A 16,700-nucleotide genomic window follows, 5' to 3' on the forward strand; every position below is an offset into this window, starting at 1 on the left:
GATATCTAAAAGAGAAAGAGTTATATTTTTCACAATATCGTCAAACACGGACCTTGAGTAAAATTGAGTGTAAAATATGAATTAATTTAATTTTTATTGCGCGCACACGTATATAAATATTACGTGAAAATTGTTGAAAAAGTTGTTGCAGTCAGATGTGATTGACTTTCATTTCCAATTCATACAATCGATGTTGCAAAAGTCACAGTAATTTTTTATACCAATTGCTATCACAGATTCTCAATATCAATAACTCATAATACTAAATTTTTATTTTCTCATCATGCAATAGTGCTATATCAATTTAGCAAAAATTCTGGCATTAAAAGATTAATCATAATCGGAAAACATTTTTCTTCGTAAGAGGACAGATTTTCGATGCAAATTTCGAGATAATTTATTCTCAATATCTGTGAAATCTTTCTACTTTAATAAAAAGAAATAAAATTGATCGAACGGAAAGAGAAAATCAATAAAATAAAATCACAAAAGGATAATCAGATATTAAGCGATCGAGCGATTGAAGCCAATCGAAAAGCACGACTAATCGTTTGGAAAAGTTTCTATCTTTGAAAATTATACGATTCAACCGGTTGGTGATCAACCTGGTTCTTCGCTTGATCGCATTGTAAATAGTAGGCGTAGTCGAGTACTTGGTAGCTTGATACGCGGAATTAAACTATTAGGGAGAGAGTGAAGCATACTTGGTTTGAGTCGGCTTTATTCCGTGGGCCTCTAGATCCTTCTCGAGCTGTCGTATCCTAATCTTGGCCATGTCAAGCTCATGTTTGACTTTCCACAAGTGGGTGTCGCAGATCGGGTCCTTGCATCTATGATGCCTCAGGATATCCTGCGCCTCGTATACCGCACCACGGAAGGTCAAGGATTTTCCCACGCTCTTTAAATGAAACGTTTTGTTCACGATTAATGAAGTTTCTTTTAGCATTTTTTTAATTTTACGAAATATATAAATTATTCTCACAATATTATCAAGTAACAGAAATAAGACGAAATAAAAATATGTATAAAAGTTTATTAATATTTGTAATGAAGAATACGTTATACACATATTTTTGATTATAAAAATTCCTATACACATATGCAATTTTATATTTCTACCGTTAATACAATATATTGTAAACGAATCTCGCATTATGATTTTTTCAAGTATTGATAAATTGTTATGACTCAGATGTTTTCGATCAAGTATATACAACTGATTATTATTAAAAATTGATCAGTTCGGATGATTACATTCTCTGAAGGTATTGTTTAATTTTAATATTTAAATATGCTTTGTACGTGATTTTAATATTAAACAAAAATAATCCTGTTTCTGAGATAGCATAGGAAATTACAACGACATTCTCGCAATATTAAAATCCGCAATGCTTACTAGACTGAAAATAGCGCACGTGCCACCATCGTCACTTTTTGCCAGGTGCTGTCTGATATATTTGAAGTACACATGTTCCAAAAGCAGGAAAACTGCCGCCAGAAGAATACCCATCATCAGCAAGAGGAACGCGCTCAAGAATTGCTCTAATGCCAGAGGATCGCTACTTTTTTGTACTTCTTTCCCAGGCTTGCATGTTCCAGTCATCCAGTATCTTCTTAATCGCTCCAAATCTCCTAGAATTGATGGGATGACGTTGGAACACAATGATAAATACGTCAAGAAAAAAAGTTGTGAAGCCATATATTTAGAAAAAACAGAGAAAGAAGTCTTTCAGCTGTAAAAGTATTGTTTAACAAGTTTTTAAAAAAGCTCGGAGAACATGAAAGTACCGTTATCTCTATAATCCAACAGCCGTTTGTTGAACATTTGTAGATACTTTGAATTTCTAGAGAATGCGAGACCGTATCCCGTCATCGCGTACCATGATCCGACCGTCAGCAATCGACAATCCTCGTCCTGGGCGACTAAATAGTCCAGGACTGTGCCGTCATAAATGAATGCGTCCATATCTCTGCAAAAGTTATAATAAGATCTTCTATCTCATTATATTTCCGTAAAGATATTTTAAATCGGTTTTATATTAAAACCAATCTTCATAGAGAGAGCTTCGCGTTCTATCGCGCGCGCACGCACACACACATACATATAGGATTAAATTAAAAATTAAATTAATTAAATACTCCAATTAAAAATAGTTTTTCCATTTTAATTCTATCAATCAATTTTAATTCCGAGTTCTTTATGTTAGACTATTCGATGAACTGGATTTACATACAATACGAGATTATGAATCAAATGAGAATTTTATTTCAGCGTTTTAATTACTAAAATTTTCCAATTTGTGTAAATTACTTTATATTAACAAAAATTCTCAAAAATTCTGCATTTGTAAAATAGAAATAGTAAGTTCAAAAATTTATTGTTTTTTTTTTTAAGTTTAAAAATTTATTTTTCCGAAGAGATACACTTACATACTAATTGTTTATATAAAATTACAGAATCTTTTTAATGTAATGTGGAGTTTTTGAATATATTCACGAAATTCATTTGCTTCACGATAAGTTATAAACTTTATTCTTATATTTAATAATAATACTAATAATACCTTGGAAAGCAATTCTCAATCAGAGGTCTTACGGCATTTAAACTAAGTCTTATATCTTTGTTCTTTTTCCGATTACGGTAATATAAATAAATTATTTATCGATAATTTTAATGTACAATATATTCCCTTCTTATTTTCAGAAATATAAAAAATTTATAATTGTAATAAATAAATTAAAAAATAAATTCGAAATTATGCTCGGTCACTCACCCAGTGATAACTGCTTCGATCCCTTCCGTCACGCTGCTCTTGTTGAAGATTCTCATGTAGGAATGCATCTCTTTAAAATATTTTGCCAATGTGCTGTCCGTGTGACTCCACGGTATGGTGCCGAATTTGAACATGGGTTTGTGAGAAAATGGTTTAGCGAGCCTGTGATCGTCCACGCCGGTAAATTCGTGAAATTCTTCCCGCGTAATCATGAAGGCAGCCAGATTGGCAGTGTAAATGGCGAGAAAGACCACGGCGAATAACGCCCACACGTTTGTCATAAATCTATGTAGATAATATCGACCTTTTGTTAGCAAATATTGCAACTGATTTTATCCAAATTAATGGAAGCAGAAATTCCACAATATCGTTGTAATTGTATTTTGGGGACAATCTTTATAAAAAGTAAAAAAATGCGTTATTTATTGACACAGTAACTGTTTATTAAATAACGCGCATATGTGTATATATATATATATATATATATATATATATATATATATATATATTGTGCTTTCATGATTATATAAAAATTCTTTAATTATGTATTATCTGTGTACTCTCCTATCTTTAATGATAACATACAATATTTAACAGAATTTGTATTTGCAATTTTTTTCTAAAACATACTTTTAATTTTAATAAGCTACTATCTTTAGCCTTATAATTATGATATTCTTGATTACAATTGACTCAAAAGGTTATATAATCAAACTTAATTATAATTAAAAGATCCACAAATTAATTTAAATCAAAATTGGAGCTGCGTCAACGGAAACACATAATCTGTATGAAATAAATTTGGAATGTATAATTTCAGATTCGTAAAGCAGTTGGAATAATTTACATTTTAGAACGGTCGTCGCAAACGGATGTTTGCCCGCAAACATTTTCCCTACATTTATGCACAGCACGCGATCTCAAATGAAGAGGTAAATGAAGAGGTGGAAGACTAATTTCTCGTGTTCTATCTGGGATCAATAATTAAAATTCATCGGGAGAACGACGTCGGGAGCAGATATCTTTTTCACTGACCTGGCTGTAAATCCTCTGGGAGAGTCGATATGGACGGCAGCTTGAAATAATACAGCCCAGACCAGCCAGTACGTACGGCAAAAGGAAAATCGATGGTTTGTCGATGGATTTTTCTGCAGAAACACATTGATGTCGCATTAAAATGAGAAACGTTCGACGTAGGAAAATAGTAGCATAAACAGAACTTCGAATTGCTTATGCGCATACTATATGTTTTGAAAAAAATTCAGTACATTGTGTTATTATTCCCTTTCTTTTCAACAAAAAAAAAAAAAAAAAAATTAGTTTTATAGTTATAATCATACAAATATGTTGATTAACAATATTATCAGTATATAATAAGGAAACAGGACTTTTACAAAATTGAATAAAACGCGTGCAACAAATAATGATGTATAATGTTGAAGAGAAAATAGTGAATAGGAAATATAAGAGATCATATGAAAAAGATAGTTTCTTGCAAAAGTAAAAGTAGTGTTTAAGTAAAGTTTATATAAAATTGTATAAATATATACGATTATTTCAGGAACATAATCTATCTTTTGTCTAATAGACACTGAAGCATGCATTAAAAATAAATGACTAATTAAATTGCTTTAATCGCATGATATTGTGTAATATCTGTGCGTTGAGAGATAAAAGTGCAAATATATATGAGTATGTAAGAAACATATATAGTTGATTAAAAAGCGAAATAAAAAATACCAGTTTTTGCGCAGCGCCTGAAGGGTTTACCTTCATGTCGAAACCGGAAGGCGATGCCCATTCGAAGAGCAGTATCATTACAGTCGCGGCATGTATGGCAACAATACCGACCAACATCCACGAAGCCGTATCAAACGGTTCTAAAAATCGCATTTAAATGCTAAAGTGGTGTTACGTATTGCAATATTAATATATAAAATTACTTTGTATTTTAATATAATAATATTGATATTTCGTAATAATATTAATGCAAATATTGTCTTCCACAATTTACATCCATTCAATATTATTTATTTATAATATATATAAACTATATATAGTATAGTTATATATTATAACCAAATAATATGTAAACATATTATATATTTTTTTTATTTAGAGGAAAGTTGTGCTTATAAATGCAATTCTTACCTAGAAACGCGGTGGGGGATATTATGCCTGTCCTTTTCGCTACGACTATGGCGATACCAGTTTCCATATAAGGTACAGTGAAATCGACCACTGCTTCCCTTTCCGAGTTGATCATTAATGAGGTCATCACCATTTCGGTCTTCCGGTTCACCAGATCAGCTATAAGCCCATTCCACTTTCCGTTCTGCGCGTACAATAGTTGATAAATTCTACTTGTTAGATGTGTCGATTACGATAAACAAGATCGACTTCTATTGGCGAAATTCGAATTTTTTGAAGTAATTTGCAAAATTTGAAAATCGAATTTTAAAAAGATATACCTAATATAATATTTGCATGGTTTTATAAACGTTTAATAGATGTGAAATAAAATTAAACTGGAAATAGCTTCATTCCTTTCTTGCAAAATTAAAACAAATATTTGAGAAATGGAGAACGATAATAATATGATGTGATTAAAATTATGTTTTTAGGCAATTTGAAGTGTTGCTAAAATGCAGATATATATCATCAGAAATGACTTTCCTACAGCGGAAATTAAACGTGTTGAAAGCGCATTCATGCGTTTATTTCATAATCACACTCATCAATAGCTAGTTGAACGTACATGTCTGACGAGTTATTATCATCAGATAACTTGGCTTTTATATTTTGCAATTAATTTTATAAGCTTGTAGAGAACGCGAGAATAATCTTCTCGCTATTTTTTATATACGATAACTTTATTAAGTGTAAGAGATTGAAATAATCGATTACGTGTGAACCACATTTTTTTTTCGGCAATGTAGTCACCTCCAAAAAACATGATAAAAAGAAAATATTAATCAGTAAATACTTCGCGAGAGTTATTTTCTCGCGTTGCATTACAAGACACATTTCTCTCCCGCACGATACAAGCAAGTATTGCCTTTCATGAATTTTACCCAAACTTACTTCTAAAGTGCCCCATTTGCCATCCTCCACTCTTACAAGCTCGTAAGTGAAGCCGATTTCTTCGGAAAATTTCTGTAGCAGATCGATGCAAAATCCGCTACAGCACTGATAAATGCTTTCATTCTTCTGCTGACTTTCTTGTGTTGGCTCGATTCTGCAATAAAACGAACGCTTTAGAGAAAATGTATCCAGTACGGGATAGTGTGCATTTTATATTCGCTGATACAAATTTTTCGGAAGAGAATATAATATGCAATAAAAGAGTTTTAAAGAGGAAGTTTTTGGCATTTTAAAGCAACAATATAAAGCAACGTTTTGCTGCTTCCATTAAAAAATTTCCATTTTAATCGCATAATAGAAGAAGTTCTGTTTAAATACACGCGCGTTTTCTTTATTGAAACATTGAGTATTGTATTCAGCAAAGCTACAGTTCTCGCATTTTTAAGTAAAAGAAATATTCCTAAAGTTTGATCAACGCACTAATGAAACATTTCCGGAAAGATTTCCATTTCAACGTCCTGATTTTCCACTTCAAGAATTTTTGCATTTAATCATTCTTCTATGCAATCTTGGTACACTCTTTATCCCGGTATAAGCAAGGCGCAATTAAATTCACCACGGCCGTGCCATTCGAACCAGATGTCGTCGCAGCAAGAGGTGACAGCCATTGTTGGCCGCTCTTTTGAGAAAATTGCCCCTCGAAATAAAGTCCTTTTATGCATCTGACGTGTTCAGCTAACAAGATTCAGCTCTGAGAGTAACATTAAATTCTTTTGTGTGCAAAGTCTAAATCATGATTAATGTTGATACAGAAAAAGAGCACGATAATAACTTTACAAATCATCTGTAAAAATTATTAAATTTTCATGGAAATTGCTTTCTTTTTAATGTGTTTTGACATAATCAAACATTTTAATCTCACATAAAAAAATCACATAGTTATATAATTGTCGCATAATATCACAATTAAATGTAGTTGTAACATATAAATATATTATATATATATATATATATATATATATATATATATATATGTGTGTGTGTGTGTGTGTCATGTTAAATTAATGGTGTATTGATCGCACCTTTCGATATTAAATCGCACAAATTGGCGGTGGCAGGTAATAATTGTTTCAAATATTATTTCAATGTATTTTATTTGCGGCTGAATGAATGTAACCGATTCCATCGAAACATTACTTGAAAATTGCCAATTAACAGTTCACCTTCATTTTAAAAGATGTTAAAGAAAATAAATTTAGAAAAATTAATTTAATCTTGTTCTTCTCATTGTCATAGGAATTGTAGTTGCCATTCGAGTTTAGGTTTATTCAAAAACGTGATATATTGTATATCGAAGACTTATTCAAAATTGTATTGAAATAAGTGATAAAATTCTATGCCGTTCGTTTTAAAATTTTATTAGAATATAGAAAAAGATATATACTCATTTATATATTTTATTTATAATATTTACTATTTGTAATATTTATTTTAATATTAATAGATTACTTGTAATAAATTTTTGTAAATGTTCTTCGTAACTTTAATCAGAATAATTGAGAGTAATTAAGATGTTCTATTTTTAAAATCTAAATATGCAACAATAAAAATACAATAATTAATATCAATCGACAATAACATTTTTTCGAGACATGAAAACGCATCTTTCGAGAAAAAGAAATAAAAGTTGAATATGTCTGATAAAAGATATAAATATCTATATTCGGCAGATTTTTCCATTGTTTATGCTTTATGATGTGGGAATGGAATTTTTGCGCTGACACGTACAGAAATATTGGATTCCAATATTCGTGAACAAAATTTTATATATATATATATATATATTTTTGTTTTATTATGTTATCAAGCGTGCTTTCTTTCATATTATTCTAGATTTTGAGACCATGCAAGAATATATAAGTACATATGTATATATATAGTTTTATTTTTTTATATAAAAAAATATATTTTTAAAGAAAAATTCTAATAATTTTAATAGAGCTTTAATTAAAATAAGATAATTATATCAATTAAAACTCTAGTCACTCACGAAAGATTTGGATTTAACGTAATGAAAATATGTCCGACTATAAGTGTATTTTAACTACTGAAAATATGCATCAACGTACAATAAGGCATCCTTTTTGTTTCAAATGGCAATATTTGTCAAGGTGAAGAGGGTATAAAAACGAAAGTTCGCGCGCGTAGTAAAGCAGATAAGAGGGAAATATATTTTGTAATGTTAGGGAGAAAAAAAGTAAGAAGGCAAAAGAGCGAGGTCCCAATGGAAGCATATGCCGGAATTGCGGGGCGGTGATAAAAATCGAATACATATTCGTAGGTCAGCTTGGCGACGATGCCCAGAAAAGTATCGTGGCGGGGACAGTCGTAAACGGCACGCAGTGACGTTTATTGCTGCTCTCTTTCTTTTTCTCTCACAGCAGCACGTAAAAAACGCTCACAATTTCGAAGGAGAGCGTGCCTGCTGTTGCTACTAAGAAAAATGTAACGTCGCATTAAAAGCGAGAAATTCGCGCCGGTAATGCTTTCGACTCCTCAGTTGCAGTCGCGTAACGTGTCGGATCGAGAGCGAGAACTTTAATATTACTTTTCATAGTTCAGTCATAGATGCTTTCAACATAAGCCTTTGCAATATTGCCTGACATAATATACGTTACGCTTCGTATGGCAATTTGTTGTATATACATAATAAACCTATGTAGATTAATTTCACGTTACGTTTCTTATTGTTTAAAAAGATGATGGTGCGCTTTTGTTATATTTATGATGTTACTAATTAAAGAGAGCTCGATTAGATAGATTAAATTTTTTCTTTTATTTTTCAAAAACAGTATTTCCAGACATTTTATTCAAGAGCTTCATTAAGCCTAATATCTCTTTAATCAATGTAAAGGATAGACAAATTTATAATAAATTGCGTTTTTCAATAAATTATTAGATTGTTATTTTTCAAAACAATTAGTAATATATAGGTTTTATATCCACGATTTCTAATTAAATACAGTATACAAATAATAGCTCGTTCACGTAAGAGCAATCAAAATTATGCATGATGGAACGATGGCAGTTCTATCATGAATTATTTCTGACGCTCTATAACCAAGATCAATAAAGCTGCTCGCATCAATTTTCCTATTGTGTTTTAGCGCCAATCAGTGACGTCGACTAGTATCGACTTTAACGGAAATATATACAACCAATAATTTATAAAGATATGAAATAATTTGTATATTATATAAATGCATCTTCTCTACTTTTCATCAGAATTTCGACAAATTTACAATGATAAAGCTGCAAATTCCTGGGGGAATGGAAATGAGTTTTCTGCTCCGTGCAGTAAGATCCTTTATAAAGTAACAATACGGAATAATCCTGAAATTTAATACAATATACGCGAGTTGCTACTGTCGGTCCGATGTATCTGAGATCAAAATTCTTCATATTCACAGATGCAATAAAGAGCTATGTAAATTATTGAAATAATCTAATTTTACACAAAATTTCTGATAATGTTTCAACATCTACTGTTATAAAATAATTAAGTAAATTATATATATATATATATATATATATACACTTGTTGTTAGATAATATTTTTTGCCGATATTAAATTATGTAATATTTTATTGTGACTTTATTTATTTTTCTATCGATTAAATCCCAATTATGCTTCAAATTGGATTAAAGAGTCTTATTTTACAATTACTGTAAAAATAATTTTATTTTTCTTATGTAATAATTACATAATAAAAATGTAATATACAAAAAATGCATTTTTCTTCTTTATCTTCAAACTTTTGTAGTTATATAAAGAAACTCAAATCTTCATTAAAACAAAATTCTATTTAAAATAATATTGATTTTATGAAAATTAGTCAAGTTCAAAATAAAATTTATATTTTTATTTATATGAGATAAGCATCGTGTAAAAAAATATTATGTCCAGTTTTATATGTGCTTTCAAACATAATCGTATCGGCAAGTTTTATGGTCGGTTTTTTATAACGTCGTTTTGTAATATGCATACTACAATATATATATATATATATATATTCACCTATAACATTTCTTCTATATATTATTATAATAATAAATAATAAAATTGACGAATTTATAAGCCAATTGGAAAAAAATTAAGCTACCCTATCGCAAAATTAAATGTGTATACTCTTGATTCCTAACTTACACACTGAGTGACACACAAAATTTCTCTTGCCAGTCAGCTGCAATAAAGTGCACTCAAAGTCACAAACATATTTGTCTGACAGTAACATGCGACTATTATCGCGACTGCGTAATATGAGCGTAAAACTAGCACACGTGCATTACGCAAAACAACGTTCCGCATTAATCGCGACTTTCATTCGCGTATAATTTCAGTTAACGTCTTGATGCTGATGTTCCCAGAGGCGCGTAACGTACCAGTTCCATCGGCTGCAATTAATGCAAAATCGCTCTCGTTTCTAATAATGCGAAAAACCGACTCTCCATTCCGTTCTAGATATTCTCATTGTTTGTGCTTCAATGGTCGCGGTTGTTCAAATGCCGCAAAAATGCGCTTTAAATTCGCATTTTGGATCGATGCAACGACAGTGATTTGTCACGATGGAAATGGTTATCAACTCGAATCCATTCTACTGCACATATCAGGAACGTGAAAAATGAATGAGAGAGAGAGAGATAGCTTATGTGGAACATATTGTGGAACAATTGACAAATAAATCATTTCTGAAAGATTAAGTGACTTTGATGTGCGATACGAGATATCGCATTCTCGCAATTAATCTCTTGATCAAGATCCATTTTTTTTCTTTGGCAAAATATTTCTTATAAAGTGCTGTCACTTATGCTGCTCAATTACTCTTGTAATTTTTAGATGATTTGCCGCAAAAATTATCATATATTTGATAATTTAAATGATAAATTAAAAATCAATGAAATAAAAAGCAGAAAATAACTTTATATTATTCAGTTTCATTAACGACGAAAAATGTTTGTATCGCATTTGTTTAACAAAAGAAAATATATTGCAGGTATTTGTTTAAACTATAGCACATTTCTTGACAAATATACAAAAATTTATGAATATAATTTATAAATTTTATTTAATTTAATATAAATTTAAAGAAAATCTTTAATTACATTTTTGTTTTATAAAAAAATAACAGTCCTAAAAAAATTAATTTTCTTAGAACGAATTTTCTCGGCTGTTGAATTGAAATTTTATCGAATTACTCAGCGGTCTGTCAAGTGTGCTATTTGTTTGCGAAAAGCAGATTCTTTTCTCAGTCACACAAAAGTATAAGATTGCTATAAAGGATGCTTAAGTAACAAATAAGAAGGGTCGTTGTTATTTCCAAGGAGCGTTACACAAGAGTTCCGTTGGAGAGCTACTTCTCGTATCGACATTTCGCTCGCGCGGGGCATCCAGGTCTTTATCCCAATATCCGTTTACGCAATATGATCTGGATTTTGCGAATTAATATGATAGAAATTGCCGAAAATATTTGATCCGTTATAAATCTTAATCCTTATTTTAACAGAAACGCGCCGTGAATATAAACTGTGGATTATCACCGATTTGCATTTCCAAATTATTCGGAAGCTTCAGTAATTAAGAGAGTTTGACTTGATTAGAATAATGAGATATTTGATATGTGTGTACGTGTCAAAATATACGACTAGAGATACTTTAGATAATAAGGAGGTGATTACGCAAGTATTGCCCACTAAGAACTTCACAGAGATAAAAACAATGCGCCAAGTACATAAAGAAAAAATTCCAATTGCTAAATAACAAAAAGTTTGAAAAAATAATTGCGCAAGTATTATATATCTATTATATTTTCATTAAATGTATCAAAAATTTGTCATTTGTAATCAATTATATTAAAATTATAAAAATTATATTATAATTAATTAAAATTATATTATAATTAATAAACAAAGTTTAGAAATTTTCCATGCTTCTATTCGCGTGTGTTCGATTAATATAAAACTATTATTGGCTAAGTTGTTAATATTGTTTTGTGAGCAAAATGGATGTTGTCTATTATAGTTCATCATCATTAATTATGATACTTTCGAGTTCAACCTAGTAAGCGGCTCACTCAGTTCTCTATCATGTGTACAAGAGTTTCAGATAAAGGATGCTTCCTCATTAACTTCATATGTAGGAGAATATGATATTCCGAATTATCACACCACACACCAATACAGAGAGTGCTCTAATAAACCAGCATAACTTTAGAAATGAGTTTAATATATAGAAATAATGAAGAAAATTCATATATAAACATGTATGTCGTATTTCTTATTATTTTTACGCATTAAATTGCTCGTATTGCACCCATAAAACATCTTGATAATTTATAATCGCGTAATAAATCTTGAAATCAAACTGGGTATCTAGAGATTAATATGGTTTCGTATGAGAATACATAATGCTGTTTTATCCACTTCTGATTCAGCTGCATTTCAAGCTACGAGAAGCTGTATATGTACCTTGCAAAAACGCGTTCACCGTCCCTTTCGTGTTTCAGACAAAGATTCGATCATCGCTTTTTGTATATCTTAGCCATTTCCAGTAAAGGAATCAGTACTTATAAAACGATTTGCATATTAATACACAGTCTCGCGGTCTTGTCCGGGGATCGTAGTTTGTCGAGTACACATCTACCATATTATCTAACTATATGACAGTTTCCCGATATTTTCTTTAATATATATACATATATATGTATGTATATGTGTACGTATGTGTGTAAACGTGTTTAAAAAAATATTAATATAAATGATCTTTTATTTTTGCGAAACAGATTATCAGAGAACCTAAAAAGAGATAATTCGGTTAATTAATTTTATCGCTATTGCAATCTTGTTCGTGTATAAACACACGCACACGCACAAAAAAGCTTAGAGAAAAGAGATTTTATTTTACAATAAACTTTAATAAATTCATTAAAAATGCAAGCAAAGACACATTTTTCTTTGCTGAAAACGATCCTAGCAAGGTAATTTAGGTATTATTTATTATCTTGTTCGTAATACTATAACCTAATTAGAAACGTGATCTTCAGATTGAAGAAAAATTTGAAACTGTACCATGGACAAATTAGCATTCGCGCCGACAGTATATTATGGGTGAAGCGTTACGTTAGATGTAATCAATTGCCAATTATTCTGCATCGTGAGCAGCATACCTTCGCAAGTTTCTTACAGCGCTAATATTAATTCGTTAAGGGAGAGTAACGCATTGTTCTTTCACAGGCTGTACAATTAGCAATTAATTCTCTCCATTTTTTCTCCGACAGTTGATGGAATACGATTTTTATATTTTATTAGCACCAATTAGTTACTTTACACTGTACATAAAAAATTAAAACAATGTGCAGTATTTCCACTAATGGTTTAACTTTTTGCAGTTTCCTCTCCATCCTTATTTAAATATACATCTCTCGTGCACACCTGCGATCACGAATACATTTCGCTACGGGAAATTCGTTAATTCAATGTACAATATTAAAATAAAAAGCATTATTTCATTAATAAAACAAGAATCGAATATGCTTCGCGTTCCGCAATAAAGAAACTTTAAATGTGCATGTGTTTTGTTACACTTTACGAATAATCTATATATAAATCATTATAACAAATAAAATATATATCGTTAAACTAATATTTTAAATAATTTTTGATGACTTGAAATCAAAATATTTATATCGTATATTATTATTAAAACAAATATAATGGACGAGAATTTTGTAATAAATATAAATATGCGTTTCAGACAAATACTAAAACTATTAGATAAACATAAGTTAGCTACATTTTTATTATTAAAGATGCGCGTTATCATCACATACAATTATTATCTTTGCAATAATCATATTTATATTTGTAAATTTAAAAATAAAGCTGCACATTCGGTAACTCTGAAATTTATCTAAAAGAAGAAAAATTCCTATGCCGACAGTTTTCGTGTGACAACTTATCACAGAGTTTTTAGTTATACTTTTCCCGAAATATTCTTCCTTGGAGGAAAGGTAATAAGCATAAATTCTCGCTCTTTACCGCAATAAGTATAAGCGCTCGACTTATTTCCAGCGTGATGCGTGATGCAATTGTTTATCTAATTAATTTAAGATTAGTTATTTCAAGTAATCTTCAAAGTATTTCTGTAATACATCTAACATAAAATAAAATTTACTTTTTAAACTCTCTATAAATGAAAATTTTATCTAATATTAAATTATATATAAATAATTTAATTTATATATGGACATTAATAAAATTTGTAATAAATTATAAAGCAATAAGTAGAAACATTATAAGCAATATTAATATAATTTCATAAAAATTTAATAAAATACACATTTCTCAAATTAAAATAATATATAGCATTTAATCGAAATGATTATAATTTCACATTATATTATACAAAACTACCATGAATATCCGGTATGTTCTTTTTCAAATTTATCCTGAGATGAGCCAATTGTTGTGACATCGACAATTGAAACAGAAAATTGATTTTTCTCTCTTTCTTGTTTTTTTTCTCTTTCTTTCTCCTTCTTCTCTACTTTATATTCTTCTCTTCGAGATAATTTCCTAACGCCCTTTTGCGCATATGCAAAGGAGAAAAAAAAGAGAAAGAAAGAAAGAAAGAACGGTTTCAATTACTTTCACACTATTATTTTCTCATATATTTTTAAGAAATTTGTCGGCACGCTAACTGCGATTCAAATCAGGATCCCCTTATATATATAATACAAATACGTATTAAGTTGTCATTCTGTTTTTTCTGCTCTTGTATGTTTCAATAAATTGTAATTTTATTCGTATATTTTCAACTTTATAATAATAATTAAATAATATTCGGAAAAAAAATATTATATTTATATATATATATATATATAATCTAGCAGTGTACAAGAAACTAAATATTCTAAAATCAAAATTTATAAAACGAGAAGGCAAATATGAACGAGTAAAAAGAAATTGAAGAATATCCAAAATAAAAATTTGTTGAGAATTATGTGCATTATTATTTGAAAATACAATATTGATCTCCAAATTTTAATCTTTTTGCAACCAATAACTCGTAAATATAATAATATTGTTGTACTGTATGGGTTTACTCTTGCTATGCAGAAGAAACAATATAGCAGAATATAGAGAGCTATTATGCCTGGCATAGTTTTCAGCAAAATGCTGTGTATTGTTTTATACAAAAATAGATTTTTCCATAGATCCTTGAGTTTACATTGAAAACGTATGCTGCAACAACTGTCGCATGCACTATACTATTCAAGCGGAAACAAGTTTTTAACGTATATTGCGTGACCTCGTTTCGTGTAAATAAATACTGTTATATATGCGGAGAGTGCTTGGTAGAGACTGTAACCCCAAACAATATCGATGGCACTCCAAATTAGATAACGGCATCGAGAATACGCTCAATAAATTTCAACAATTTAGCGCTTAACGCAAAGGTCGATACAAACGAGTCAATAAAAACAGCATGGCTGAACTATTAAATAAAATCATTATAACAATCGCAATAACATTTTTTTACGTTTACTGTCGTTATATGAAACCCATACTTGAAGATGTTTCCAAATGCATGTTGCAAAGTGCTTCTCAATGAATTTACCGTATGATAAACGTCATTATATATCACTATAAATGTCAATTTTTAACTCTTATGAAGTGCAAATGTTACTTCAACCTTGCTTCTTCAATGCTTTCAAAGGGTGGCCCTTAAATTTTGTATCGAATGTGCATAAGGTCCTTTCCATCTTGGTATAGAAGCGATCAATGTACTTTGCTAGAACTTCCTTGTAATCAAAATAAGGATGCAGCGTAACGTTCGGATTTTTAATATTTAGTCTATATTGAAAAGCAACGCTGAGTTTATCAGAATTTTATAAATTCTGATTCCGCTAGCATGTCATGAGCTAAAGCGTTTGCAACAATTAATATGTCATACTAGCATTGCTAATATAAATCATTCATGATAACGCTGATTAAATATCATTATAGTTTGCTTATTGTTCAGTAACGGTTACATTATAAGTTGTAGAAATGTGAAATAAGGTAAAATAGTAAAATAAAGTAAGTAGAATAAAAGAAAATAATAGAATAAATAGAATATAGAATAAAATAAAGTAAATAGAAGAAACAATTTATTTAAAGTTTTATAAATTTAATTTCTTTTTTTGTTATTATTGTATTCTTATTTCATCGACAAGAAATAAAAATAATAAGTTGAGATAGTTGTAGAAATTTTACGAAATAAAATACACACGAAACATTGATATTAAGTAGTAATAGTTAGCATGTAGTCAGACATTTACGAGTAGTCTATTCCCTTGTGATCAGTCGCGTTTATTATCGCGATGCTTCATCTTTTAATTTCTCAGGTAATCTCTACAATCTATAATCTATAATCTTTACATGAAACACATATTATGTTTTCTTTTAAATATAAAACAGTTTAACAACACAGTAAATAACAGCTTAAACTATAAGCAATTGCATTTCTCAATGCACAATAATTAAAATCGATATATGACCCGGTACATGTCTCTTATTGATTTTCAATACTAAAATATTTTTCATTTCAGCAAAAAGAATGTTGTCCGTGTAAAATATTAATTATTTATTACATAATATAAATATAAAGCATAATATATAAAGTACAAATCTTTGGAAAGAAACATTTATTGCGCGGGCCAGAAAATAATTGTATTAATGAAAAATGTGTATAAAAGTATATATATATATATATTAGGATTTAGGATTATTGTATATATTATC

General features: G+C 29.7%; 1 protein-coding gene across 6 annotated transcripts in view; it reads right to left on the minus strand.

Moving 5' to 3' along the window:
* Window positions 1–16,700, minus strand: part of Nmdar2 (NMDA receptor 2) — a 160,860-nt gene that overhangs the window by 6,604 nt on the left and 137,556 nt on the right. For 5 of the 6 annotated variants that reach the window (XM_070311992.1, XM_070311991.1, XM_070311988.1 and 2 more), the window contains 8 exons: window positions 5,859–6,012; window positions 4,926–5,109; window positions 4,515–4,654; window positions 3,810–3,922; window positions 2,775–3,059; window positions 1,789–1,970; window positions 1,397–1,632; window positions 705–898 (listed from right to left, as the gene is read on the minus strand). In XM_070311992.1, coding sequence (XP_070168093.1) covers window positions 705–898; window positions 1,397–1,632; window positions 1,789–1,970; window positions 2,775–3,059; window positions 3,810–3,922; window positions 4,515–4,654; window positions 4,926–5,109; window positions 5,859–6,012 — 1,488 coding nt within the window. The remainder of the gene's footprint in view (window positions 1–704; window positions 899–1,396; window positions 1,633–1,788; window positions 1,971–2,774; window positions 3,060–3,809; window positions 3,923–4,514; window positions 4,655–4,925; window positions 5,110–5,858; window positions 6,013–16,700) is intronic. The other variant, XM_070311990.1, reaches the window with a different exon arrangement.

Source organism: Polyergus mexicanus, unplaced genomic scaffold, assembly GCF_030449975.1.
Source record: "Polyergus mexicanus isolate NDT 795.1 unplaced genomic scaffold, iyPolMexi1.0 SCAF_21, whole genome shotgun sequence".
Taxonomy (NCBI): Eukaryota; Metazoa; Arthropoda; class Insecta; order Hymenoptera; family Formicidae; genus Polyergus; species Polyergus mexicanus.